Genomic DNA, 27,926 nt, shown 5'->3' with positions numbered 1-27,926 from the left:
ACACACACTCATACACACACGCCCCACTGAGATGGGGCTGCCACCGCTGGACCCATGAATGAAACCTGACCAGAAAGCTGTGTCTGCCTCTGTACGTGTGTGTGTGTCTACATATGTGCGGTATATGTCTCTGTATGTCTGTCTGTGTCAGTGCATATCTGTGTGTTATGTGATTTTTATTAGTAACAAGAGAATATTGCTGACATTCAAGAATACAAAGAATGGAAAAAGGGCAAGAAAGATACAGAGCGTGGGGAGAAATGTAAAGATAATTGCCCCTGCAGCACCAATCATCACCTAATGCCCTTGGGAAGGATCATTATGGAGTCTGGCCCTTTCTGGTTTGATGGAGGGATTATAATCACTTAAATAAACGAGCAGAGAGTGAGAGAATGCACATTTCCAGAAGCTGTGTATCTATAAACCTACAGGCACAAAAACCACACAGACATCTGTCTCTGTCAAAAAAGTTAAGTGTGTAGCATCAAACTCTGTGTGTCCTATTTCATGATTTAAAAAATGTTAAACATGTGTGCATGGCCAGAGGTTTCAGTCAAATGTACAGACTGTGGGAACAGGCCTGCAGTGCATTTGTCTATGTTCTTCAACTGTCCCCAGATCTTATATCATTCTTATGTTTCTACATAGAGGGGTTGGGTATTGAGCGTCGCTGATGCTTCTCCGTTACAGATAAAAGAGAAATAAAAAGGCTTGTGTGAAGCCTTGAAGTGAACATTTCCGATGTGTGTTTTCTCTGTGTTTGTGAAGTGCAGCGTGGCGCGATGGAGACGATGGAGCGGAGAGATGCTATCACTCTATCCCACATAAACTCCCCTGGATGGCTGGGGACAGGGAGCCGTGAGGGAAGGCCCTGTTTGTTTGTGTTTACCCTCGGAGCGTGCTGTGTTCCTGATGGATCCAGAGATAAACGGGAGAGAGAGGGAGAGAGAAAGAGAGAGAGAGAGAGTGCAGGGAAAGAAAAGGAGGTAGAGGCCACAACGCAACCTGACTGCTGAGAAAACACAATATACAGAATATCAGCCTCATAGATAGTGAGCTGGAATATGTGCTGGTCGCTATAACTCTTATGTAGTAAAAGTTTTACATGTTTGACAGAATCTTTGTGAATCTTTTTAAAATATTGCTGCTGTATTCAATCATATTGTTCCTAACATTTTCTTATATCCTATTATATGATGTACAGTCAAGATTGTGCTGTTGGACAGGTCTCTTGTGGTCTTGTTTATTTGTGCTTTGTCCACTGGCCTCAGAAAGATAAAATATTACTGTCGAAATATAAAATACTCGTATATGGATTGGAGCCAAACGGATAAGCAAATCAAAGATATATCTTATTGGCGTGTATGTTGACGGATAAGAAAATTGAAGAGAAAGCAGTACAGAAATGCCGTACAGAAACTAGTTGCCAGTACATAGTTAACTTACCAGAACATTTAACAGTTTATTTTCCAACTGTAAAATATAACGCTCACAGCACAACTGAGCACACTTCATAAATAACCAAATTTAAGGGATTATATTAAAAATACACAAATAATGTGTGTTAATCACAGGTCCAGCAGCTCTGTGAGGCTGTTCTTTGGCACAGTGGTGCTTTGAGTGAAATGCTCACATCAGCATATAAACGTGCTCACTATCACAATGTGAACATGATGCTGATGTCTAGCAGAAACAATATAATGTTTACTGTGAACATTATCTTAGTTGAGTATGTTCACATTTGCTAATTATCACTAAAACAATGTGCAGCTGAGGCTGATGGGAATGCTTTTCAGGTTGTAATCATAAACCAAAGGGTTGGACACATATTCAAAATCACCTAAAGAAGTCAGGTGATCACATCAAATAATTTTTACGATATTTGTGTTTGATCTACCTACTGACTGACCAACTTTTACATTTTAAAATCGGCCAGGTTTTGATCAATGACAATAAACTTGAGCATTAATTCCTATTGTATTACCTCTGGTTGATATTTTATAATACCTTGAATATATACCAACAAAACAATTCAACTCCCTCTGAAACTTTCCATTTTGCTCTTTTTGTGGAAGTCATCTATGTACCTGACATCAATTCCACTTCTCCCTCGCACTTGTCCCTGCACCTCTTTCTTTCTTGCTTTCTTTTTGGCACTCACTCCATGTCTCTTTCCAGGTTATAGAAATATTAATGTGTGCTACTCAGGTGCTGTTTAGGAGAGGAAATAGGATGTTGGATGCTGCCTGCCAGCACACATAGAAATAACAAAATATCTCAACCAAAAACAGGCTGAGCGCAGCTCTGGTTCTTTTTGGCAGAGAGGTACAGAGAGGTGTACTCTACTTCATCGGTCCTGTGGGAATCACCTGGCATGGCCGAGTTCTGCATATTAACACCTCAGCATTGCTCTGCAGGCTAGCGTACAAACATGCACACAGACACACACATACTGTCAGGCAAACAGCTGACACTCTTGTTGACACCTTAGAAATATACAATAAAAAAAAGGTAAATCATGATTCTCTCTCCTGCCTCAGTAATCAGTTCTTTACTATTCCCATCTGAGCCATTATGCCGGCGCTGCTGGCTGGCGTAAAGAGCTTATACTGCAGGACTAAATGTCTGTCTCTTCCACTTAGGACTGATTCTGAGATGGACTGAGGGAGGGAGGAAAAGAAGCATGAAAGACTGGGAAAGGGTTCTCATTGCTCAGAAGAGCAAAAGTATACACAACTGGAGAATGTAGAGAGAGATGGAGGAAGGGGAAAAGACTTTCTGAAGAATGGCTTGCAAAAGAGATGAGGAGGAAAGAAGAGGGCAGAATGCATGAGTGCAGTAAGAGCCAATCTGCACACTGTTAGATGAATAGGTGATCAGGAGCTAAACGTGAGGCCAGAGAATGTACACATGTGCACACACACACAAACCTGTGATAAAGAGTGTGGATGTCCGTCAGTATGGGCATCTTTCCTCATCTCACCAACCAGTGTCTGCTTCTGGATGTTAGGAGACTTCATTTGCCTTCAGAGAGAGAAATATGGGTAACAGCAGATAAAGAGACGCGCAATAAAGAAATGTAAATCAATGATTAAAACCATAGAATACAAAAAAAAATTGTATCTCATGTATTATGACATATTTGCAGACAGACAGACAGACAGACAGACAGACAGACAGATAGACAGATAGACAGATAGACAGATAGATAGATAGATAGATAGATAGATAGATAGATAGATAGATAGATAGATAGATAGATAGATAGATGGATGGATGGATGGATGGATGAATGGATGTTGTTTTACCCATAGTTAGTTTAATTTTCAGAGTTAAACCAAGCTGGCTTATTGCATCATACAGGTAAATGGCTGATCTGTGTGTATGTGCGTGTGTCTTGTCTTCGTAACACTGGGACAAGACAAGACTTGACTGATGAGGTGAGACACTGCTGTGTAAATCTTTCAACAACAAAACACACAACCACATGTAGACAGGAGATGGGAGCACATGCACGCACACAAACACACACATTCTTAAAGTGCATGAGTTAAACCAACAAATAAGAAGAAGCATGTGTTTTTAGAAAATAAATAAGTTCATAGACACTGTCAGAAATACACACACACGTGCGCACACACACACGCACACGCACATGCACACACACACACACACACACACACACACAGGATAATAAATCTGCTGTCAGTATTGTGCAGTACCGAAGTCCTGATTACAGAGCAAAACCTGCCAGGACGGTTGTGCATTTACCTCCACACAAAGACCTGCTTCTTGTCATTTCCTGAACGTACTTAGCCTGAGAACTATGGCACGCACACACAAATACGCACACACATATACATAGATAGAAATATGCATGAAGCACACACACACAAACTCTCATACTTAATACACTCACTGGTGGACACACATGTTAACCCACAAAACACCATAGGATACACACAGCTGCCCTTATACACAATCTAAATCTTCTCACAAACACTCTCCAAAGAGAATCAAAACACACTCTTTGAGCTCCCAGTTTGGCCTTCACACTTCAAGAAGAAAAAATGCATAGAAAGTGCGAGAAAGCTGACAGTGACAAATTAGCGCTTAAGAGAACCCTCCAACACTGTAAACAGGCTGTGACCAACAGCTGCTAAAACGCGCCACATTATTATTCCATATCCACATGGGTGTGTTTACTCTGGGCAAAACATACAAGCTGCCCCCACATATGGGCAAATATTTGCTGTCAGAGTTCTCAGAATGGTGTGTGTGTGTGTGTTTTTGTCAGCTTTTATGAGTGATGTTGGTATGCAATTAATGTGAAATACCTAACAAGATGATGAATACATTTAACACACAGTCAACTTGCACCCCCCCTGTTCTAAAAACAAAAGACAGAGCAGGACAGTATTTACATCTGATATTACTCCCCTTGGACAGAAACACAGCATTGGTCAGTTTATTAGACCTGTCATTTCATGGCTCTGGCTTACTTCTTTATTTCTTTTTATTTATGACTTTGCTGTTGATTTTATACGTTTTAAATCATTTTTACGAGTGGGTTTTGAAAAGGGCTGCGTAAATAAAGATTATCATTCAATTCTGTTACCATTATGAATGAAGAATATGTACACACACATGCACATGTGCATACATATTTACACAGTGCAGAGGAGGAGGAGAAGTTATCTGTTTATACTCTGATCTTTGATGTCTGTGTGTGTGTTTTTATAAGCTCAGAGGCATGTCCATGGAGAGCAAACTTGCCATGAGGGCATATCAGCTATCACACACTGCCGCCACTGGCACAGGTGTATAAACCAGCAGACATGCTGGTCCCTTTTCGTTGCTGATAAACCCCCATCAACCCATCAGTGCAAAATGAAGTAAGTGTTTTGACCACAGTGAAGGCAAATGAGGGCACGTAAAAAGTGAATAAGGAGGAGACGGGCTGGGCTGTTGTGAGTGGAAAATATGAAGGAGAACTGTGGGGAAAGTAGTATTTTATTGCTGTGACATTTCTGAAAAAGATAAAGTGAGAGAGAGAGAGAGAGAGAGAGAGAGAGAGGGAGAGAGAGAGAGAGAGAGAGAGAAATAGGAGGGAGGGAGAGAGCACTGTAAATGAGTCTAGCCATTTCCTAAACTGAGCGTAATAAGTAATTTTTCACATTTCCTCTTGCTTTTTTCACCTGGAGCATTCCACACATCCGTCTTCCAAAATAAGCAGCTCGGCTTTATTTCTGGCTGTCAAAGCACAGCTCTGTTATGTTTTCCTCTTGCATGTCTCTATAAATATTTCTATCATTCTTTCTTTTTCTCATCCACTCGGATTTTCCATTTTGCCTTATTCGTTCCCTCTTGTTTGTCTCTCATGTTTTATCTCTTAGAACTTGCACCCATTCAGAAGGGCATTGATAAAAATAGAATGACTGAGTGGCCAACAGCAGGAAGTTGCGCTCACCCAGAGACACTCCTAGATCTCAATGTGGGAAACTGTGAATATTAAGTAGGGTGTTTCTGGAAGAAAAAAAAGGATGCATTCTCAGTTAATTTTCCCCAGGTAAATAAAGGTTAAAATGAGTAATAACCTTATAAGAAAAAAGTCCAGATTTATATCTCCCCTTCATAACTCTTAATTCTTACTCTGTCTCCTCCTCTTCTCTTTTAATAAACAGCAGAGTGGAACAAAATCCTCTGATTTCAGGCAGACAAGGACCCACCAGTCTAGCTCCTGCTCAGGGTTGCACAATTTATGGAATAAGGCAGATATGATCTGAATTAAATAAATGTTCTCTGTGCGAAAAGAGGAGGGGTACAGAAAAAAAGAGAAAAGGAGAATAAATGAGGGTCTATGAAAGTATAGCAAGAGGCAGTTGGATCAACACTGGAGTCTGAAGTTTTATCTGAGGCGCTGGTCTAGATGCAGTGCTAAGAGATCCAAACAGAAAACGTCTGTTTATTACTGCGAGATGCTTATATATGTTGACTCTTATCGCAACATAAATATTGTTTCACTGTTGTCTTTACATATTGTCTGTGTATGTATGACAACAAAAAAACAGAAAAAAAGAAGGTTAAAAACTAAGAAGTCTGCTTGTGTCTCTACGTGTTTTAAATATGAGGAGATGTAGTATGATTCACTGTTGGGTATTGTCTATGTATTTGATATGTGTGTTATTAAACACTCCTCTCCGTTGCAGGTTGTCCATATTTCTACAGTAAAACAGAAAGTTGATAGGTCTTCTCCAAAGCTAAAATGGACACTTAAATAGTATGGGGACCTGCAAATACACACGTAAATGCACACTGTATACAAACATTTTATGTAGAAATATTACATACAGACAATTTACGGTTATGTTTTTTTTTGCTTGCATGCATGCATACAGTTTGTGTGGTTTACAAAAGACTGATGCTTTCAACATCTGGAGTTTTCTCATGGTCATAGGAATAAGGCCCCAAATCACACTGTATGTCTTCATGTGTGCAAATGATTGTTTTTGAATGTATGATTATTCATCCAAACCATTGATTTCTACCAGCCAACAGACCCTTGTCAACTACACAACCTTCTACACTCACATACAGTTCATACAGACGGTCACACACACACACACACACACACACACACACACACACACACACACACACACACACACACACACACCTCCCTTTTCCTAAAACCCTCCTTTACATACCAGAGTGATTACCACGTCAATAGCTTTGATATGGTGAGACTGGGAGTTTGATTAATTTCTCAAAGTTTAGCTCCCATATCACTGCAGGAACATTAAAAGCAGCATTAAGGACGCTACAAAATATTTCCACTTAACATACAGCTATGAGGAACGGAGTACCTCCATATAAGAACAACTTTTGCGCTGAAAGCATCGACCTCTTCAATCTGCATACTTACTGCTGATGATGATGATTACGGTTAAATAATACTGAACATGTTTAATAAAGGCTATTCACTGGACTCATTTTCTTGTACTTTAAGACATTTATGTAATACCATCTGTTCAGTGTCTCTGATCACTTAGGTAGATCAGCAGGATTTACACCTGCACACCTGACGCTAAAAAACCCACCAACAATAGACTACCAAATGATTTCACTGATGAAACTTACAGTAAATCACTGAGAGATCTAAGCAAATAAATCGCTGTGAGCGAGTCTCCTCTGTGCTGGGAGGTATTTATTACAATGACCTGCACTCTGCTGCATTGCCAACTGGATGAGAAAGTGTCTTATTCCTCATCTGTTCTTCTCTCTCTCTCTCCATCTGTTGGGTTCCAACAGAAACACTCTGATTAAAAAGACATTCATCCTCTGCCCAGACACATCTTGCACTGTCTTACACAGAAGTCCAATCAGCACACCGACACACTTGTCCGCCCATATGCTGTCACATAACACATGTGGGCCGTCACACACAGATGCAGAAATTCTTATGTCTGTATTTATGTAAAATATCTTTGTTAAATCAGAGTTTCCTTTGATAATGTGGCATGAATGTAACTATAACTTGAAGCCGTTCACTACAGCAGCCAAGGTGCATGAAGTGTGTATTTTTTTGTGCTTTTAACTTTTTAAAAATCCATTCTATATTATTTTACATTATATTATAGCGTATACAGCGGCAGTTTATGATTACAGCAGCAGCGGAAACCTCCTCTGATAACCTGCAGCTGACCTGCATGTGACCTCTGACCCCTTCATGCTGACCAGAGGGGAGGGTTCAGGCTGATAGGAGTGACTGTCTGACACTAATGAGACAGCAGCCCCAAAAAGATGGACGAGCTGAGAGAAAAGAAACTCTTCCAAAGCTTGATCCTAAACGCTCCTATTCCACAAAGGGCTGTGCACCAAAACTAAATGCTCAGATTAACACATGCATGTGCATGGGCACACTCTGGTGACAGCTACATGTGAGTAGCAGACACATGTAGAAGTAGAGGCATGACGCATGCACATACACATCGAAACTAAGAGTAGACTGTGTGAACAAACTCTGCAGGAGTTACTGTATCCCTATTATACTTGATGCGCATACATTCCCACACAGTTTGAGTCAGCACACTGCATCCATGCCAGAGTCTGTAAAACGGGTAATGAATGTGGCAGGAAACTGAGCTGGATTCGGCATATGCAGCCCATCCAGATACATTCTAAGCCATTCAGGAACAAAGCTAGCGTGAACACACTTGATGGGGCCAACTTCCAAAATAGTTCTTTCACATACCTTTTCACACTCATGGCTTCGTCTATGCAGTAGGCAATCCATCAACAGAGAAACCACCCACTATCAATCTACATACACAGACTCGCCAACTAATTATAATTGCTTCAGATACACACTTCGTACAGACACATGCAAAACCATGCCCCTTTTTACGATTCTTATTCACACATACACACACACACACACACACACGGAGGAAATACACACACAAGCACTCACATAGTACCTCTGCGTTGGCACCAAACAACCACTCTTTGGGGCACAAATACACACCATGCCAATCCATAAATCAGATGATAATTGAGTAGCATTGCACCAGTAATAAGCAGAGAAGTATAAACAGCCAGTGTCTGGGCTGGGTACACCACCTCCCACTGGCATGCTACTGGCTGTCTTCCTGGCAAGTCAAAAACACACAAGCACACACATACAGCACACACACACACATTTGCTGAATGCATTAACAGCAATGCAAAGATCAAACCACTTACCTGTATGGTTAACAGATACATGTAAAAATGAGGAAAAACCCGCATGATAGCAATGCAATGGGAAGAAGCTTTGCAGAAGTCAACGCAACTGAGAAGCTTTACGTCTCCAGTGATATAAGTCAGGAAACATATAAAGTCTCTCATTGTGTTATTGCTGTGAACGGAATGAGGACCAAGATTGTTTGCCATAAATGCATAGTACATTTACTGTCTCACTGGGATAGTCAAATCTGAGCGTGCAATTCAGATTTGAGCCAAAATGCCCCAATTTTCAACTTTATACCTGGGAAAGTTTCAAACTAACCAAAAAGCCATGGCATGACGTCAAGAGTGATGGCGAGGGACAATGTCGGCAGTATCATGATGATATGTTTAACAGGCACACTGAGAATTACTTACCCAGGTCTGCAGACATTGATATGTGGAAACAAATGATAGGACATTAAGCCACATGATTAAAAACATTACATGTGCAAACAGTAGGTCACACTGTGCATTTTTAGAGTGTGATTACATCAGGCAAAAAGAATGACAGCTAGGAAGTGGTTTCAAGTGCTGGGAGGACACAATCTAGACAGTTTATGTCTCGTGGATTACTCCTTTTATAAATAGAGCACTTAGGAATGAATTGAGATCTCACAAAGATCCGGTCACTTGGAAGGACATTGCTCTCTGAGGACACCCAGATGGTGGCTTGTGATGTATAAGAATGTCAGTGAATTTTGTTTCCCTCACCTCTCAAGATCAGCGATTTTCTTCTCCTTGCACAATTTGTCCATCTCAGCATCCCTTAGAGCTGCCATTAGCCTCTCAACTTCCGATTGTGACTTCCCGGATTCCTCTTTGTTGCGAGCTACTTCCTGCTCCAGAAGCCTCAGACGATCTGTGATGTCTGGAGACTTCCAGACTGTTTCTTCTGTTTGGGTCTTTTGGAGGAAGACAGGACATAGAGAGCAAGTGGATACATTAGCGATCCACAATACACTACATAGTTTATCATTATGGAAGGATCAAAGCAGATGTAAAGTGACTATTTAGGACAGCCCAGACTGTTTAAAGATCTTTGAGATTTAGCTAAACTTTCAGTTTAAACTGGAATCATAAAACTGTTCCTTCAAACAATACATATATTAAAAGGTTATATACTGGAACTGGTATCAGGGTATGATATAATTAAGTTAGCATTATGCTCATACATTTGTATGTTACATTGTTAACTGTTAGCATGGTACCATGTAATAATTTGAATGAAAGTCCAGGTGGAGCTGGCAAAAGGCCAGTTTAAGCTGACAAAGTAAAGCTTAGGCCAACAAAGTACACCTGAAGCTCACAAAATGACAGGCTGACAGCTAGCTGACCAAGCAATGCTTCAAATGACAAAGTATAGCTGAAATTGATAAAGGACAGCTACGGCTGATGGATGTTAAGCTAAGCGTGACAAACTAGATCTCAGACAGATTCAAGTTAAGCGAGGTCTGGCAACAGAGAGAGAAGAGAGTCTGACATGTCCTAAAATGGCCTCTACAGCAAACACACACATGCAAGCACAAATAAACAAGAGGAATAAAGTAAGAGAACCTACCATGGGGCTTCCTGCTGGAGGCCCATCTACTTTGGCCGGAATCTAGAAGTTAATACAAATAGATAAAACAGATGTTAAAATAATAATACAGCATAGGAACCAAGTACAGTCATGGAGAGGTTGGACACTGACAATTACAAAGGGTCAGATGTGAGATCATTGTGGATGTATAGCTTTGAAACCTAAAGGAAAAGGTAAGTCAATCCTGAGTATGTGGTTAGGGTCACAATCTAGCTGAAGCAGAACCAATCTGTGCCCTCATCCTCTCTCATTCCTTCATCACCCCCCCCTCCCACCCGGTTCCTCTGCTGCCTGCTTTTCTGTGGTTTGCGTCTATCAGTTGCTTCCCCGGGGCGTCCGTCATGTAGAGTTTGGAGTTCAGTCATTATCATTATAAAATTACTGTCTCCCTCTGTTTGGCTGCGATTTCATGAGACCACCAAACATCTCAATGTTTTTTTTCCTCAGTAAAATGTTGAAAAAAACAGAGTTACACTGATGAATTTTTTTGTCTCTGAGAAAAATATCCCAGAGGAAGTTTGTACCCTAGAATTATCTTTCTCCCTCTTTCGCTTGGTCTTCACTTTACTCTGTCTACTGTGTTTGCGAAGATTGTTTAACTTGTTGAAACAGCTGAGGCCACTCGTTTAAATATCATCAAGTGAGCGCGCACACACACACACACACACAGAGACACACACACACAGAGCGATTCATTGTTGCGTCTACATAGGTCTGGGACTGTACATGTAGTTCTGCTTGAGTCTGTCATCATAAAAAAAACAAGGAGTGTCTGTTAACTATTACCACTAGCCAATCTGAACAAAAATGCCTCTTTTTTTTTACCTTGTAATTTTCCAGATAAACCATATGCATACGTTGGCCCCTGAATATGGGAGATACTGCCATGGGCATAGCACATGGAGCACAACAAACGTTTGAAAGGTCTTTAGAGAACATGCATGCATACTGAGGTAAGTTAGCAGGAACACATCTGTAAATGTTAAAATACACACTCAAAATGTCAACGATGATGTTGTTGTAGACGATGACTCTTTTCATTAGGTGTACTTATTTTTTTGTTCACACATTTGTATGTCCGTGGATATGACTTTGACTAACCTGTCGAGAATAAGTGCGCCACATGTGACCTTAAAAAGACCCGAAATCGTGTCACCTAATGTGTATACTATACAAATGGACTGTGCTAAGGATTACATGCTGTAAAAAATGGGAACACTTGGCCCTCTGGAAGGGAAGCCGAGTCATCGTTTACCTCGTCCTCACCACCATTACCTCCACACCTAGCCTCATTCACTTGTGCACACGCATCAAACCCAATCTTAGCTTGCACAAAACACATTAGGCCTAAGTGGACCAGAGTTTGTTATGTTCTTTCAGTGGAAAACTGAAAATACAGATAGGGGGAAAGCAGGGTCTGAGAGGACATTGAGTCCAACCGGAATTTGTGATATTATGACAGGAGGGGGAAGGCCAGTAAAGATACGATTACATATTTGGTCAACAAAATTATTATCATTCCTAGAAATAGTCTCAGAAGTGTAAATATTACAAATACGTTAAATATGTGTGGCCACCAGGATCTGAACTGGGTCAGAGGATACCCAGTCACACCGAGGCTGGGTATCATTTAAAAAAAGTTTTGGCTCCTAAAGGTAATATTTTTCTTTGTATATCTTAGATATGACAGCATTCAATCGTAAGAAATGATCTGTCAGTGCAAAATACAATATCTGAAAGTCATATCGCCATATTATTGTCAAAAAGAAAAAGAGACCTACAACAAAGAAAAAAAGAAACAAAAAAAGGTAAGAGGATATGACATCCGCCTAGTTTGAAAAGAGTCTTTTGAATAGGATTCAAAATTGAGTTGAGGTGTGGTGACTGCTTGCTGATTCAAGCCAACCTTCTTTGGAAAGGTCATTGCCTTCCCTGAGGTTCTTTACAATTTTCTCTTTGAAGAGCTAGTGTTTAGTTCCAGAAGTTCTTTATTAACCCCGGCATCAACAAATACTGTTTTATGGGAAGAGGATGAGGATGCAGTGAAGTCAACAGAGCTCTGAGGTCAAGATAAAAAGCTCCGCTAACAGCTTGACTGAGTCAACAATAAAAACATCTGCAGATACAGTGAGTGGGCCACCGTGTGTACACAACCTGATGGCAAACACAAACTCTCCATCTGCATGAAAGGTAATGTCTGTCAGGCAAAAAGCTTATTTTTACATTTTTGGAGGAATTTAAGATTAAATATTAAAATAAATATGCTTCTCATACAACTATTTGATTAATGCCATGATCTGTAAGCATTAGCTTTATGTCAAGCTGGTTTGTGAGGAACATTTTTCTTTTCTGATATCATCACATTGTCCAAATACAATCATTTTGCAAACCAACAGCAATATTTTACAGTCACAAGAAAAATGTAGCTAATTTTCTCAGGAAATTTATTCACGATACAAATTAAGACTAAGCACATTGTGCTGTCTAGTTTGTGTCAAAACCTGTTGAATCTATGTAGCCAAACCCTTTTTTTTAAAGAATTACAATAAGGAAATGCCCAATGTGAATAACCCAGCTTTCTTGTATTGTTATATCACATTTCCTCTTCAACACCTAGTGAAGTTTTTACAGATTAATAAAGTTGTATTGTTTTCTATTGTATTGCTGTATTCCAGTATTTAGACCAAAGTAAATGTAATACACTGCCTGATGGCACTGAAGTGTGCGCTTGTGTATGTGTTTGTGCAGTACGTCTGTTTGATCATAATCTAATCTCAGGCACTGTTTCAGTTCATCTCTGACGCACCGAGTATTACAGTCTCACAACCTTTTACACGCCACTGCACCACAATAAGATCAAACACACTTGCACATTTGAACACATTCAGACACTCACACGTCCGTACAAACATGAACTCAACTGTTGTTTCTGTACTGGCCTGCATGCACGGGAAGCACAAACATACACTCGTAAATATAAACACACAAACATCAGCTGCGTTTCTAAAGAATCTGCAAGTTTACATAACAGGTCTGATGCCAGGTACACAAAATAGTCCAATTATGGCAACACTTCTGTCAGAGTGTGAAACTGCCTGCTACAAAGAGTTATGGAGCTGCTGTCCTTTTATGTGGTTCCGCATCAACATTCAACAAGATATCATTTCACAGGAATGAGATGTGTGTATGCTTTTTATGAGAATAAAAGAAAACAGTCTCATAAATTCTGGCAGGGCGAGATTCTGTCCTGGCTTGTAAGCCTGGAAGAAGAAAAAAATAAAAGGGAGAAAAAAGACAGCAAGGCCTCTGACTTGGCACCCGGACAGGGTTAGAGGGATCTTTTACGTCCATAAATCACTCTCTCTTAATTCATCCCTTTATCCTGTGGGACAAAGTGCAGGCAGGCCCTTTGCTAACAATACTGTGGATGCATACAGGAGGTAAGAGTGGAATTACTATTACTGGAGATGTGCACTGTGTAAATACAGGGTTCAAGTAGTGTATTACAACCAGTACAGAGTGGTTGTAAAAGTTAATTATTTTAATTATTTTTGTACGATGAAAAATAATCATAAAGCGTCATAATGTTCGTTTGAAGTATTCAACAGTAAAAGGTTTCGGGAAAGCTACTTGTTAATATTTGTTTTATGAGGTCTTTGAAATGAGATTTTGTGTTTGGGCTCATTTTAGAGCTTGGCACAAGAGGCGAAGCATGCAACAGTCTGTTTTGATGTGGATAACGATGAAATATTGATTGCTGTTTGTCTGCAGTTCATACACATACCAGACTATCAATCTGGTGTACAATGCTTGTATCAACATGCACACCGTTTCAACCACAACTTTTGTTTTGGATATTTCATATAAAATGTTATACAATATCCAAAACATGTTTACAAAAACACGGCATATCACACACACACACACCTTTTTTTTAATCGACAAAACATCACTTCCTAAGGTATCATGACTTCATCAAAACAATCCATACTGACCGCTCCATCGGGCCGCTGGTTCTGAGTCAGGACGGAGTTAGCAGGCTGACTCTGGGACAGTTTCTGGGGCTGCAGGGCTGAAAGTCGGTCCTTTAATACCTGGTTCTCCTTTCTCATCTGTTCCAACTCCTCCAGACGAACCCTGTCTTCCCGCTCCTTCTGATCACGCAGATTCTCAATTACTCGCTCCTGAAATAGTAAAAGGACAAGAGAAGATAATGTGTTCACGAGAGGTGTGAGTAGTTTTATAGTAAAGAGCCTAGATAGCTATCTTCTGCATAAAAGCTGGTTCACATTTAAAAAATGTGTGTTTTGCTTCCAGTGTGCAAAACATTGTCAGCCCCTGAGTGATTTCAGTTCTTTCCTATCAATATTGAATCACTTTAGCCAGGGTCTGGTTGTTAAGGCTCGCCAGCATGTCTCGCAAAGTGAGGCTAAAGACAAACTCATAAATGCCCGTCATAAATGCCCAACTTAAATATACTGCCTTAAATAATAGCACGGACATGAGGAGATCCGAGCCAAGTAGAACAGAGAGAGATGTGGGAAGCAGGAGAAGGGTTGAGGGACAGAGAAAGATTATTGAGAATGGATTGGACAGAACTGTAGATCACTTCCCACGCGACTCTGCATTGCCTGCTGATAAGCCAAGTTGGAATGTTTACATCATAATTTTCTCTATTCTCTAATCACATCGGACAGTGGGAGGACCACGGATTTGGGCATTGGCTTGAAACCAGGACCACACTATGGGTGGCGGAGAGTGAAAGATGTGTGTAGTAGGTGTGTGTTAAGGCGTATGTGTGTGTGTGTGTGTGTGTGTGTGTGTGTGTGTTTAGGTGTGGACTGAAGTGATTATCAAGGTGTTTACTCAGGTGTTTATTTAGGCACAGAGCAGAGCTCAGCAATGAGGCTTTACGATGTGGCATTGCTGCATGATTGGCAGCTTTAAAACCTTGGGTAATTGAACAAATACACCCTCTAACTAGACCTGGCACAGTAACGCACTGCATAGTGGGCTTCGGAGGAGAGGGCGAGAAAGAAAAAGATCATAAAGGGAGAGAGACCACATGGCTAATAGGTCCTGGGTGTTTTCCCCACATTATGAAATATCTCTAGGATGTTTGGGGTTTAGCAAAAGAGACCAGGATGTGATAATAAATTGGGACTTAAGTGTGGAGCACACGTAAATACAACAAAAATACACAAACATTTCATCACAGAGAGGCACATGCGCGAATACACACACCAAAGAGCAGGGCTCGGCTCGGGCACAATGCCCCAGCCTGTTAATTAGAACCACAGCACTGTGGCTAGCGACTGGCTCCAAGAGCAGGTTTGTGACAGGGAGTGTGATTAGCAACACACACACTCGATCTTGTAAACACATTACACCCACCCTGTGTTGACCACAAAGTCTGAAAAGCTCGCCATCATTCTCCTCATCTTAGCTGAATTATATGTAGGCTGCATCAGAAGTGGTTTTTGGGTAAACAGAGGGCCGAGGGAGAAAAGGGATTTTCAGTTTATTGTTGCCATTATGCTATTCATTTCAAAGTCTGTCGGCAACAAAAAACTATTTAGGTGATAAAAGATCATTTTAATTGAAAATATATTTATAGTGAAAGAAAAACATCATTATATATATATATATATATATCAATTGCAGTGAGAAAAATGCAAACAATAATTTGTTTTGTAGATTCAATAAATTCAGTGTAGTTCAAGTGAAATACAATTCAACCATCACACCATTTGAGTAAACGATTGCAACCTGCAGGCGAGGCACACAGAGAGACACTCCACACAGATCTGTCATGAACTCAAGCACCCCTGTGTCCGTCTCCACTTCACCTGCTCTCACATGATCAGTGTCAAAGCACTTAACATTGTGCAAAGGACATACAATTCTTTAGCTGCACAAATGTTATATCTCCTATTCAAAACCAAACTTTAATCGAGTTTTAATACCACCTTTTGAAAATGTCAGTAACAAAGCATAGCACCAGGTCAGGCAGAGCAGTAAATGCAGGCTTCTCTTAGCTGATTGGCATCAGCTGTTTGCAATATGCTTCACAATGACTGGCTCATTCACAGCTGTGGCTGGTAACATCCAATCATGTTCTCCAGGCAGGAGAGATGTATGACTCCAATTTTGTAATGGAAGCTCCTGTAGAGTTTTTTTTTCTACTGATCTTGTCCCTTCAGTCCCTAAGACAAGTATGCACTTGGCAGGTCAGAGCGGAAGTAACACAAGCTAACGTAACAAACAGAAATATGTATGCATTAACAGAAATACTGGGGCAGCCACTGGAAAAACAAGAAGTACAGCTGGACATCCACATCTGTCCTAACTAGGAACTCTATAAACTCTTAAGCAGCAGCCAGTGCCAACAAAATGTAAACCAGCATCCATCTTTATTCCTGCAGTACAAACAAACACATAAATGGGAACTATTTTAGCCTGCAGCACTAAAGTAATCATTTTTTAAGACTGTAGTACCAACAAATGTGTGCTAGTAACAACTTCAAACATGCAACAAACCTAAGCAAGATCAGGCCCCTCTGAAAGGAAGCCAGTGAGTTCAAGGGAGACTGTATTTACTTCCAGACTAGGACTTGACATTTCCATGGTCATAGTCAGAACAGTATATAACTATAAATCTAACCTGCAAATAAGCCTGTCTCCAAATAGAAATCACTGGTAAATGCAAACACAAATCACTAAAGACGTGTGTAGAAAGAAAAACACTAACTCCTTTAACAGGGAATATGTGAGAATCAAACTTTATTGGGTAAATGTACCTGAGCAATAAAATGCACTGTATTTTACTAAAGATGAAACACCACAATGGCCAACAAGACCATTCATCTTTTAATGTTAGTGGTGGCATGCCAGCTCAATGGTGCTGAAGTGAAGCTTTATGGGGACCAGCTGCTCTATCATGTTGCCAGAAAACAACAAATGCTCACCCGTCCACCAATGCAGAGTTCAACTTGATTTACATGGTTGTACAGCTAGGCAATTTATGCTGCAATGTATCTTCCAAAAAAAAAAAATATATATATATATATATATATATATATATATATGGATCCATATGTTACTGTGCTCATTATACTATTTGCTGAGGCTATGTAGGCCAGTAAATCCTGTTAAAAAGCAATGATATTGATATTTCCCTAACCTTGGACCGGCACTACAAGGTCCATTGAGACTTAAAACTACAATAATAGTAGTCTCTAATAAGTTCCCTAATGGTCAGTTACTATGTTTTCCTTAATATGTATGTGTTATGATCCTTTGTAACTGTGTTCCTCTTGCCAGCTCTGTTCTTTGTCTTCTTCTTTTAAATGCCTTGCAGAAGTTACTCATTTTTTACTCTGCCTCCATCCTTACATTCCTTGACCTCTTCCTCCCTTAATTCTGAGGCCACCTCTTCCATCAGGGCTATGCCTCTTCTGCCTGCCATTCCACTTTTCCATACCTCCATTCCTCCCCCTTTCAGAACTTTTATCCTCCTCTTATTCCATGGATCATTCCCTCCCTATGTTCAGCGCAGTTACAGACAGGGACTAATCCTCTGTCTATGTTCACCTTGGACCTCCCTTCTCCTTCTCTCCCTTGGAGTTTTCGGAGAGGACCTCATCTCGTGTGGTCCAAGGTCTATACATCAGGAGACTGTGTCAGTAAATGATGGCATTGAATCAGCAAAGCACGCAACTTAATTAAGCTGTATGCTAGCTTCCTGAAAGACAAGTGTGCCTTAGTGGGTGAAAATTCCATACCAGTTGGTGGTCAAATAGTGTCATTTTGTGAGTTTTCATTCAGTCTGTATTGTATAGTCGGTTGTTATATCAACGTCTGGGAAACAAGTTTGAGTTTCCTTCATAAATAGTGTGCATCATTCTTCACACCATTCCTCTAGCAACTATTCTACCAGAGCAACCGTGACCCTCACTTCAAGTCTCTTTTCTCAGCAGGTTCTGTCAGATTTTCTTGACCTCTAACCTTTTCAATAAGGCCATCCTGCTCCACCTCCCTTCATCCCTCCCTCTATACCTCTACCTTTTCTGATAGAGCTTCCTCCAGTGTGGTCAGCGCTGTGTCTGTGTTGCTGGAGTCAGTCTGAAGGCCCTGGACCCTTTCCTTCAACCCAGCCAGCTGTTTGTCCTTATCCTTTAACTGCTCCAACAGGTTCTCAATCTGGAGAGAGATGGACAGAGACAGAGAAACAGGGGAGTTGAGGTTAGTAGCATGTTGATGTGAAACAAGCGTTATGGGCAGAAACGTTTAGATCAAACCTGAAAGGTTTAGGAGCATTCGTGCAAAGTACACAACTGGACTATTGTGACTGGAGACCTTGCGGTGCCAAAGTACCACAAAAAGTAATTATCCCATTGACCGCCGATTCATCGAGATGATGAATCTAGACACTGAATAGTGTGCTCAGCCTCTGGCTGCATTCTCCAATTTCCTGCTGTAATGTCTTCCATTCGTGCCCGGCATCTTAAAGATGAGCAGCAATGAAAGTCTCCACTCCACGGCTCGGGTCAAGACAATTATGGTTGGATCCATGGAGAGAAAATAAGTTAGACTCTGTGGAGGAGTGTAAACAAAATAGCCTTTTGATGGTGTTACTAAATCAGCTTCAGTGCTAGTTTAGTAGAGTTCATTCAGCCCATGGCTTCTGGGACGATGTCTCTGCATCTGCCTTTCTGCGGCTAACCTCATGTCAGTAAAGTGGTGGTGCAATAGCCAATTGATGTGTTCAAAAGCCTTTATCTGATGAACATCCGCAAAACAGAAAAGAAACACACAAAGACACATTCACAGCCACACACACACACAGGCTCACACACAAACACAAAATGCTCCGAGCTGTACCAACCAAAACACTAGCAGATGCAGCTGGGGTAGGGCACAGTGCAATGCAATGAGACTCCAGAGGTCTACAAATTAGTTACAAAGGGAAAGCACATGTGATTACAGGACATGGTGACACGGTGACTTATAATTTCCACAAGCACACCACTCTACATTCCATTGAATCTAAATTAATGTCGTCTTGATTTTTAAAAAATGGAGTTCAATTAAAAAAGTTGATGGACTCCCTGAGATCCCCTGAGACCTATTCAGTGGCATAGAGCATATATTCCCCTGTCTCCAACTCAGTCTTCTTTAGTGTTTTTTCTACATACAAACAAAGCACCATTCACTCACTGCTGCAAAGCATTAATTCCACATTTGACCCAAGTGGTCTTTTCTCAGCTCAGGGCTTGAATTGTACAAAGAAAAGGCACATGCAATGAAAGGAATTCATTATTTAATGAACATGAGAATCCAATAAAATAAAGAAAAGAAAAGCACTTCAGGCCATCAAGAGACCACAATGTAACTGAGATGGTGACAGGCTAGAAAATGTCCAGTGGGGGGGATAATCTACATTCCAGTCATGGGTACATAGATAGATAATGTCCAAATCTCCACAGCTATTTTACAAATTAATCCAACTAGACTTCAGACTTTGGTGTTCTCTGCTCCCTGGAGGACAAGAGCAAAGATTTTAAGGAGCCATTTTGGTTTTGGCAATGGAGAGAAAGTGGCAAGAGGGAAAGGGAAAAAGCAGCCAGGACCCTTCAGCAGATCTTGATCGGTTAATGACAGTCATTATACAGCCAAGCTAAAAGCTCTGATAGGTCAGTCCACAAGCGATAGGGACATCAAACCCTTCAGGGAATGATGGGAAAGCTTCACACTCCCAAAGTCAGATACAATTCCCAGCAATTCATGATTGCCATGGGTGTGTTAGATGGGATTTTAGGGTTGATAATGTGTGAGAGAAAAAGAGGCATAGTGATTATTCTCTTATGTTTCTCTCATTTTAAGTGACAGAGCTGAAGAGGTACTTTTCACTATATTTTCCAAGGGATGTAGCCACTTAAACGGCAAAACTAGACACATAACATTCTCGGTCTCCACATCATGAAGCACCAATGATTCCTCACAGATTAAACAAGACTCACACTCCACACAAATTAAACACAAGATGAAGTACAAACAAACCAAACATGGTTTGGCCTCTAGTTGTAGCAGCTCAGTAGCTTTGACATACCTTGTTAAAATAAACAGTAAAATAGTAAATACCCAACGAAACATATACATTTGCACTCACGCACACCCTAGCTCCCGTTCCCTATGGGCACCACAGAGCCCTATTTTAGGTCAAATTGAGCATGTTGCCGCTGGTCTTAGATAAATGATTACATTCTTTACCAGGCTTCAGTTTGCTTTGGCCTGGTCGCACAAAACAACAACCACTCGTCGAAATATTTAGCCACGTCGCTCAGCCTTCTGTGAAATTGTGCAGAAACAACGTTGAACAGAACTCAAACGTTGTATTGAGGAGTCACGTGAGTCATGGATATGGGAAAGAGGGCAAGGAATGCTGTCATAATTCGCAAAGGCAAAACATACTCTCCAAAGAGAAATGCCTTTTATTGACAGGCAAGGTACAGGGCAGCCGTATGCCTTTCTGGGAGAGAGGTGGGCCAGTAGCTCGATCGTTATGAGAGCAGCAGCCATTCATTTGACTTGTATCTCTCAGTGTTTGAGGCTACCTCAAACCATACTCCTGCATCTCTCTTTCTCTTACACACACATACACACAAGCTTTTATCATTAAACCGCTGTGCATATGTCATCCCACTCTCCAACCAGACATGCCTCCTGCTGAATCAGACCACCTACAATACCTACAACCATGACTCTATGAGCCAGGCACAGTGAGTGTGTATCCTCCTGAGAAACCATGACGTCTGTCTCAGTCGTCTCCCACACACATGGCTCCCGACTGTTTACAGCTATACTGTTTTGAGTCTGATAACTTTATCAACAAGCTGATAGGATGGGACCAGGTTCTCCTTGCATGTGTTAACGCATGGTTACCATTAACTGACCTTTTGCAAAATAGTAGTTAATCATTAGTAAACTAATCATTGACATAATTATGTTAAAAAAAAACTAGGATTACAACCAGTCAGGTTGCAGTTTACATCCGTGTCTGTCCAAAATGTCATCACATTTGATGTCTTAAATTGTCTTAATTGGCATATGAATTTTGAGAAAAATTACCTTTGACCACCAAATTATACTCAGTTCATCTTGGAGTCCAAGTGGACATTTGAGCTAAATTTGAAGAAATTCCCTTCAGGTGTTCCTCAGATATTGCGTTCAAGAAAAGGGGACTGACGGACAACCCGAAAACATAATGCCTCCGGCCGCAGCTATCTGTTGTGGAGGCATTAACTATTATTAACTTGGTGGTGCTGATACACTCAATTTGTTTTTTGACATATCAACTTGTTGGTAAAACTAGTGGGTTGAAAGTGGACTGTGATATTGTCATCAGTGAAACAAAGCATAATTAAATATGGCATGAGTTCATTCTCAAATAAGAATATTTGTGTGAGAGGAGGAATTTGAAGTATGAAACAGTAGCCACCATGCATTCATGGTAAGTTAACACGTTGATATGTCAACAAAACCCTTTTGAGTCTGTTTAGTGGGCTTTTTTATCCATTGGGAACCTTGGTGTTGCATTGCTGTTGAAGTCTGTAGAGAATGATCATGATTAGGACAAGCTGAGTTCTATGTAATGGGAGAGAAGTTAGTGAACCAGTATCAGGCCTTGTGTTTCTGGCAAAAATCCTAATCTAAAAGCAGCTTCTTCCGCAGCAGAACCACAAACCCGGTCGACCCGTCTGTCTTCCTTCCAAACTAAGAACTAGAACTCGGTGGCCTCCAGAAGAATCATTTCTGCAGGACACAAAGGAGACAAGCGTGGAGCGTGACCACCATAAAAATACAATCATTGTATTTTTAAAACTCTTTTGGACCAATAAAAATACCAAACAATAATTGGTCGCCAATTCTGAAAGGCAACTCATTACTCTCCACTTGTCATCGCCTCTGAAAATATGACAGGGACAGTTGTAAAAACCCAAAGATCCTGGCACTAATATGGTACGCATGTACACACACATAGCCACACACAAATACACAAAGGCACAATAACCACAAACTGAACAAAATGTATTAATACAGTGTGTAGAAATAGGTCACAGTCAAACCGAAACACCATGAAGGACGACACACTGGAAATGTCATTCTGCTACTTAAAGTACTCCACAATCACATAATAGAATCCAAATAAAGCATGTACATTTCAAACTGTGTAAATTTCAAACAGGTTATGTATTACAATTTACTCAAACATGTACACCTGCATACTGTTCCCATCTCCTGCCTTCAGAGCTTGTTAATTCCCAGATTAATAAAGGACGTCCTACTGCTCCTGAGCACAGATGTGGTTCTTCAAAGAGAAACACAGTTTGCTCTTGAAGTTCAGGGAAGATAGTGACCTTTGCAGTGTGAGGAGGATGTGCACTTCCTTTAACCCCTGTCCCACCAACAACTCTTCTCTGCCTGTGAAGAAGAGCAACACAGGCAACACTGGAAGACTGAGGAAACGCTGATACTGTGTGAACTGGCGCCCCCATGTGCCAAATGTCTGCAGCGGGCCCATTTAACCACTCGTGTTGTGACAACTCCAGAGTTCATTTTAAATGAAAAATGTCATCTTTACAGAGCAAGGTAAAACAGAGGAGACACTGTCCTCTCTAGTTCCAGAATTGATGAAGACAATCACCTTCTACACACTACCCCATTATAAATGTTCTTGAATGAGAATAGAAGCTTGTCAAGAAACATAAATGGACTTCGCTACTGGAAGAGAACTGCCAGTATTTACTCACAGCTCTACCAGATCTCTGGAGACCGCTGAGCCGACTGACTGGGAATGTACAAAAGAGGACAACGTGACACAGAGCCCCCTAAAGCAGAAAATGACACCTCTCCCCTATCCCCTTGAATGACCTTTCTGGTGTCATGCTGCTTTGCTCGAGGAGTCATTACTCATCTGTTATCGACCAGAACGACGGAGCAAAATGACTTCATAAGACAAGTGGTGCCTGAGAGAGGGAGGAAGAGAAGGGAGGGTCAAGAAGCACGATGCTCACGTTCTGAAATCATCCACACTTTTCTAAACAAGGAAAAGTAGAGCTTGTGATTTATTTCTGTCAGGGAGCAATTTTTCCTTCTAAACTAGAAAAGAATGAGAGATTCCCCCTGAAGAAATGATTAAAAAAAATGTCTGTTGGCTATCTGTTGTCTGCAGAAGAGGGCTGGGCACATTTAAAACATGTATACAAGTATGCATCGTTCCACTGCGTGCCACTGCCTGCCCTCATGTCTCTCTCTATCTGCTGTGCTGTTCTCTACCAAATCTCTTCTGCATCCAAACCAAAAAAGGATCATTCAGAGGCAGGACCGAGTGTTGAAAAAGGTTTGTTGAGGTGGAACTAGGAGCAAACCAAAGAGACAGAATTTTCTAAGGGTATCACGAGAATTACGACTGATGCCTGTGACTCTCACAGCAGCTACCTCTCTATTGCCCCGACATTCATTCTGCTCCTAACCACCAGCGCCTGTTTAGAAATACAAAGGTGCTCTGTGTCCATCAACAACACACACATACACACACTCGCTCATTTGAATGCAGGCGCACAGGCGTGTAAACATACACAGATCTTATGACTACAGAGAAACAAGCGTACAGAGATGAATACACATGATAAGCCTCATCTATCAATGTGTTATAATTTACTTATATACTTTTACAAACTCGCAACTTTCCTGTATTTTGTCAGCATGCATGATGGATCTCAGTCAATCCTAAATTGGAAGTGATCTTAGTTACACATGATTAACTTCGAAACATCAAATAACGCAAAGTATCTATGAATGCTGGATGACACCGGCATGAATATGGTAAAGTAAAACACCCACAGATATAGATTAAATGTAAATAATATTGAATAAGTTGAAAAGAGATCAGAATGAATAAACAACCATTATTTAGTAGTCAAAGTGCCGAGTTTTCTCCTGAACAAAGGTTATAAATGAACAACAAATTATAGATTGTATTCATACAATTCAATGGAAAGATTTGAAACAACATTGGCATGACATGAACCTTGGAATCAAAAATCAAATAACTGACAAAACATCAGGAGGGGGCCAAGGAGTTGAACAGATGATTGTACAGCTGCTGTCATCATAAATGGGATAAGTGGGAGAGTTTACTGAATTATTTTAATATTGTGTGTTGGCTAAAGCACCTTATAATAACTCAAAAACACTGCTTCAGAGATTAAGTTTGGTAAAAAACCACAAGCTACTCAGAAAGCGAGAATTATTTTACATACCTAAAAAGTAAAAAACGTTTGCATTTAACCATTACCGCCTGTTTTAGTACAAAAACTGGTTTTCATTACAAAAACTGGTTGGGAAAAAAACTGTTCATTTGCCCCTTTTATCAGAAAACGTTGGTCCAATGTCTAGAAACTTTGCTAAAAAAAAAGTATGGTTAGTGAAACACAAATATTGAAGTAGCTTGATAAATAGGCCTAATGTTTGTGTACGTGTTTAAACATATTTGCACATATACTCACATACACAAACAGGAAACCATATCTCCTTGTCTAATTCTGTTTCGTCCGTTGTAACATGTGGCTTATTCTGAACATACAATACGGATCTCTGAGGAATACACACACAAACACACACACACACACACACACACACCATCAGACTATGAATATCATGAATATCAGGCCAGGTTCAGCCGATGGGGGCTGTATGTAGCCCTTACACGTATGACAAGTAGGCATCCTCCCCCTAACCCACACATTCCTCCAGAAAGTAATTCACACAGAGACCCTCCACTGCATTCATACATATCAAATAGACACCATCACACAGACACATAAAGGCACACATATGTCCACTTACGCACACTACACACACACACACACACACACACACACACACACAGATGTAGAAACGCACACAAGGAATGATCCAGCGAGAAAGACGGAGCAAGTGTTGTTTCATTGTAACTTTTTCTGGCCGACCGCAGAGCAAAGCGAGACTCCTGCAGACCCCAGAGCTGTTCAATGAAGACAGATTGCACTTGTGCAAGCTGAGCTGTACGTGAGTGTGAGAGTGAGTGTGTCTGTGTGTTTGCTGGCCAAGTTGATCCACGTCCATGCTCTTTAGGCTCAAGACCCTATCTTTGCCCCCCTCAGCTGCGGAATGCTGCAGTGATTGCTGGGTAATTACCCTGACGCTTCATTCCTTTGCTCCCAGCACCATTAGTATTAATTCTTTTCTTTTTCTCCTCTTTGGAGAAGGGGAATGGGAGGCCTTTGATCTAAAAGAGAGAGAGAGCAAAAAGGAGAGAGAGAGAGAGAGAGAGAGAGAGAGAGAGAGAGAGAGAGAGAGAGAGAGAGAGAGAGAGAGAGAGAGAGAAAAAAAAGAAAGAAAGAAAGAAAGAAAAAAGAAATTACATGTGGCCACCCGGCGGGGACCACAGCAGCTGTGTGTGTGTGTCAACCTGTAGCTTCTGACCCCGGCACACTTTACAGTGATCTGGTCAGACAGGTCAAATACACCATGCAGGCCTACAGTTCAACTGAGAGACAGGCGGAAACTGTGACCCAATTCAGGCAAAAACTAAAGTGCATGCCTCAGATCTTAGAGTATGAAATACTAACACTTGACTGCCAACAGGTTAGGTGGAAACAGGTCAGACTGAGTTATGGCTTGTGTCGTCATCATCAGGATACAGTCAGGTTTAGGTTCTTCATCAAGTGGGAGAGTCATCATGATTTTTTTCAACTGCAGTGCACGTGTTGTGGTCAGGAAGAAGACGGACATGAATAGCTGGAGCCTGACATATGGCCCGACACTGGGTTTGTCTTGACTGATGTGTAGCCTGACTCCAATCAGCCAGCCTCAGGCTCTCACCATTAACCCCGGCTGATTGCTGATAGGAGCAGAAGGGGGATACAGGGGGGCCGATTACAGGCCGTTTACCGGAACCTCCCCAGCTCCAACGGGCTTATCTGTAACCATGTCTCTCCGTTGTGATTGGTCAGATGGAATCCATTAGGATGAAAGGCATTGGTGGCCCCATCACAAGATCTATCAAGATCACACACGCTCACAAGCAGAAACGTACACGTACAGTAGAGAGTTATGGGATCTCTGAGAAATACAGCTGTTCCACACACACAATAACTCAACTGGAGTACTGACAGTCTGCCCTACAGTGTTAGGTTAGGTATGGTATGCACTGTTCCGATTCTGTAAAGTCAGGTGGTAACTTCATGTAAGAAACATTATAAATGAAGTCTTTACATTCAAGCTATGCACCTTTACATTATAACAGCATTAGTAGTAATATCATTAGTTAGGGCTGGGTATCTTTTGGATTTTTTTCAGTAACTCATATGTTTTTTCAATATTTCAGTTTAAGGAATGTAAACCAGTATTTTATACAAACTTTATAAAAACTTTTTCCATTTATCTAAAATGAGCAGTTTCCTGATTCAGATCTGTAAATATCTGACCAAAGATTATAGAATAAAAGAATATGGGAGTTGATGCCAACTTGTAACAGTTGTTGATACTCCAACTTTTCTAAGGTACTTAATAATAATATATAACTGTTTCAGAAAGTAGTTTAAGATTGGAGGAAGAGATCATGGTCTGTCATACACATCCAGACACAAAAGTAGAAAGCAATGTTTCTTTATACACACATACACATAATAAACACTGTGCCAATGCGGAAAACCCATTTTTTACTTCCTATCAACATGCAGCACTTCCCCTAAATATCCATATGCATCAAACTCAAACGTGCTAGTGTTGTTTTAGGGAAGAGTGTATAACATGAGGGAAGAAGTGAAAAGAGAGGTTTATTGGGAGAACATAGTTTCAATAAATATGTATGGGCAGTCTTCTCAAACTATTAGGACTTTAACAGAAAACGGTTATATGATGGTTTGCCTGTGGTAATTCAACAAGGGATGTGAGTGTAATTAAACAATAATACAACCTCATAAAATTAAGAAAAATGGACAGAGAAAAGAGCAAATGCTCAAAAAGAAAGATCAATGTGTGTGTGTAGAGGGGATGGGGGGGGACAGGTAATGTTGAAGGCCAGGGAACATCTCTATTTTTCTCTCCCTCTCTCTCTCTCCCCCTCTCTCCCTCTCTCTCTCTCTCTCTTTCTCTCTCTCTCTCTCTCTCTCTCTCTCTCTCTCTCTCTCTCTCTCTCTTCTTTTCTTCACAATCAAAGGCCTCACCGTGCTGATGACACCAGGCTAGAGCAAGTGCTGAAAGAGTCTGGCTGAGGGTGCTCTGAAACAGAGCTGGGTTCCCCTGAGAAAGTCTAGGGGATACCTGCTAGACACTATTATAACGAACAGAGACCCTTGTGTACAAGGCATCCTTCTGTATAGACACACACACACACACATACACACAAACATGCACACATATGCCCGATGTGGCCCAAGCAGACGTAATCAAATCTCCCTGTCTGTGGTTGCTATAGGGAGAGAACATGATAGGGGATAGTATACTTCCATGCACACAGCCAGCCTTTTTA

At 40.9% G+C, this 27,926-nt stretch overlaps 1 protein-coding gene across 1 annotated transcript in view; it reads right to left on the bottom strand.

Annotated features, from left to right (window-relative positions):
- Positions 1-27,926, bottom strand: part of LOC306743991 (ERC protein 2) — a gene marked incomplete at both ends in the record, with an annotated part of 102,130 nt that overhangs the window by 38,172 nt on the left and 36,032 nt on the right. Inside the window, 5 exons of the mRNA XM_079226550.1 lie at positions 2,931-3,024; positions 9,481-9,671; positions 10,328-10,369; positions 14,344-14,532; positions 18,413-18,550. Of these exons, the coding sequence (XP_079082676.1) occupies positions 2,931-3,024; positions 9,481-9,671; positions 10,328-10,369; positions 14,344-14,532; positions 18,413-18,550 (654 nt within the window). The remainder of the gene's footprint in view (positions 1-2,930; positions 3,025-9,480; positions 9,672-10,327; positions 10,370-14,343; positions 14,533-18,412; positions 18,551-27,926) is intronic.

Source organism: Taurulus bubalis, assembly GCF_910589615.1.
Source record: "Taurulus bubalis genome assembly, chromosome: 11".
NCBI classification, from domain to species: Eukaryota; Metazoa; Chordata; class Actinopteri; order Perciformes; family Cottidae; genus Taurulus; species Taurulus bubalis.
This window is presented reverse-complemented; position numbering and strand designations above follow the sequence as displayed.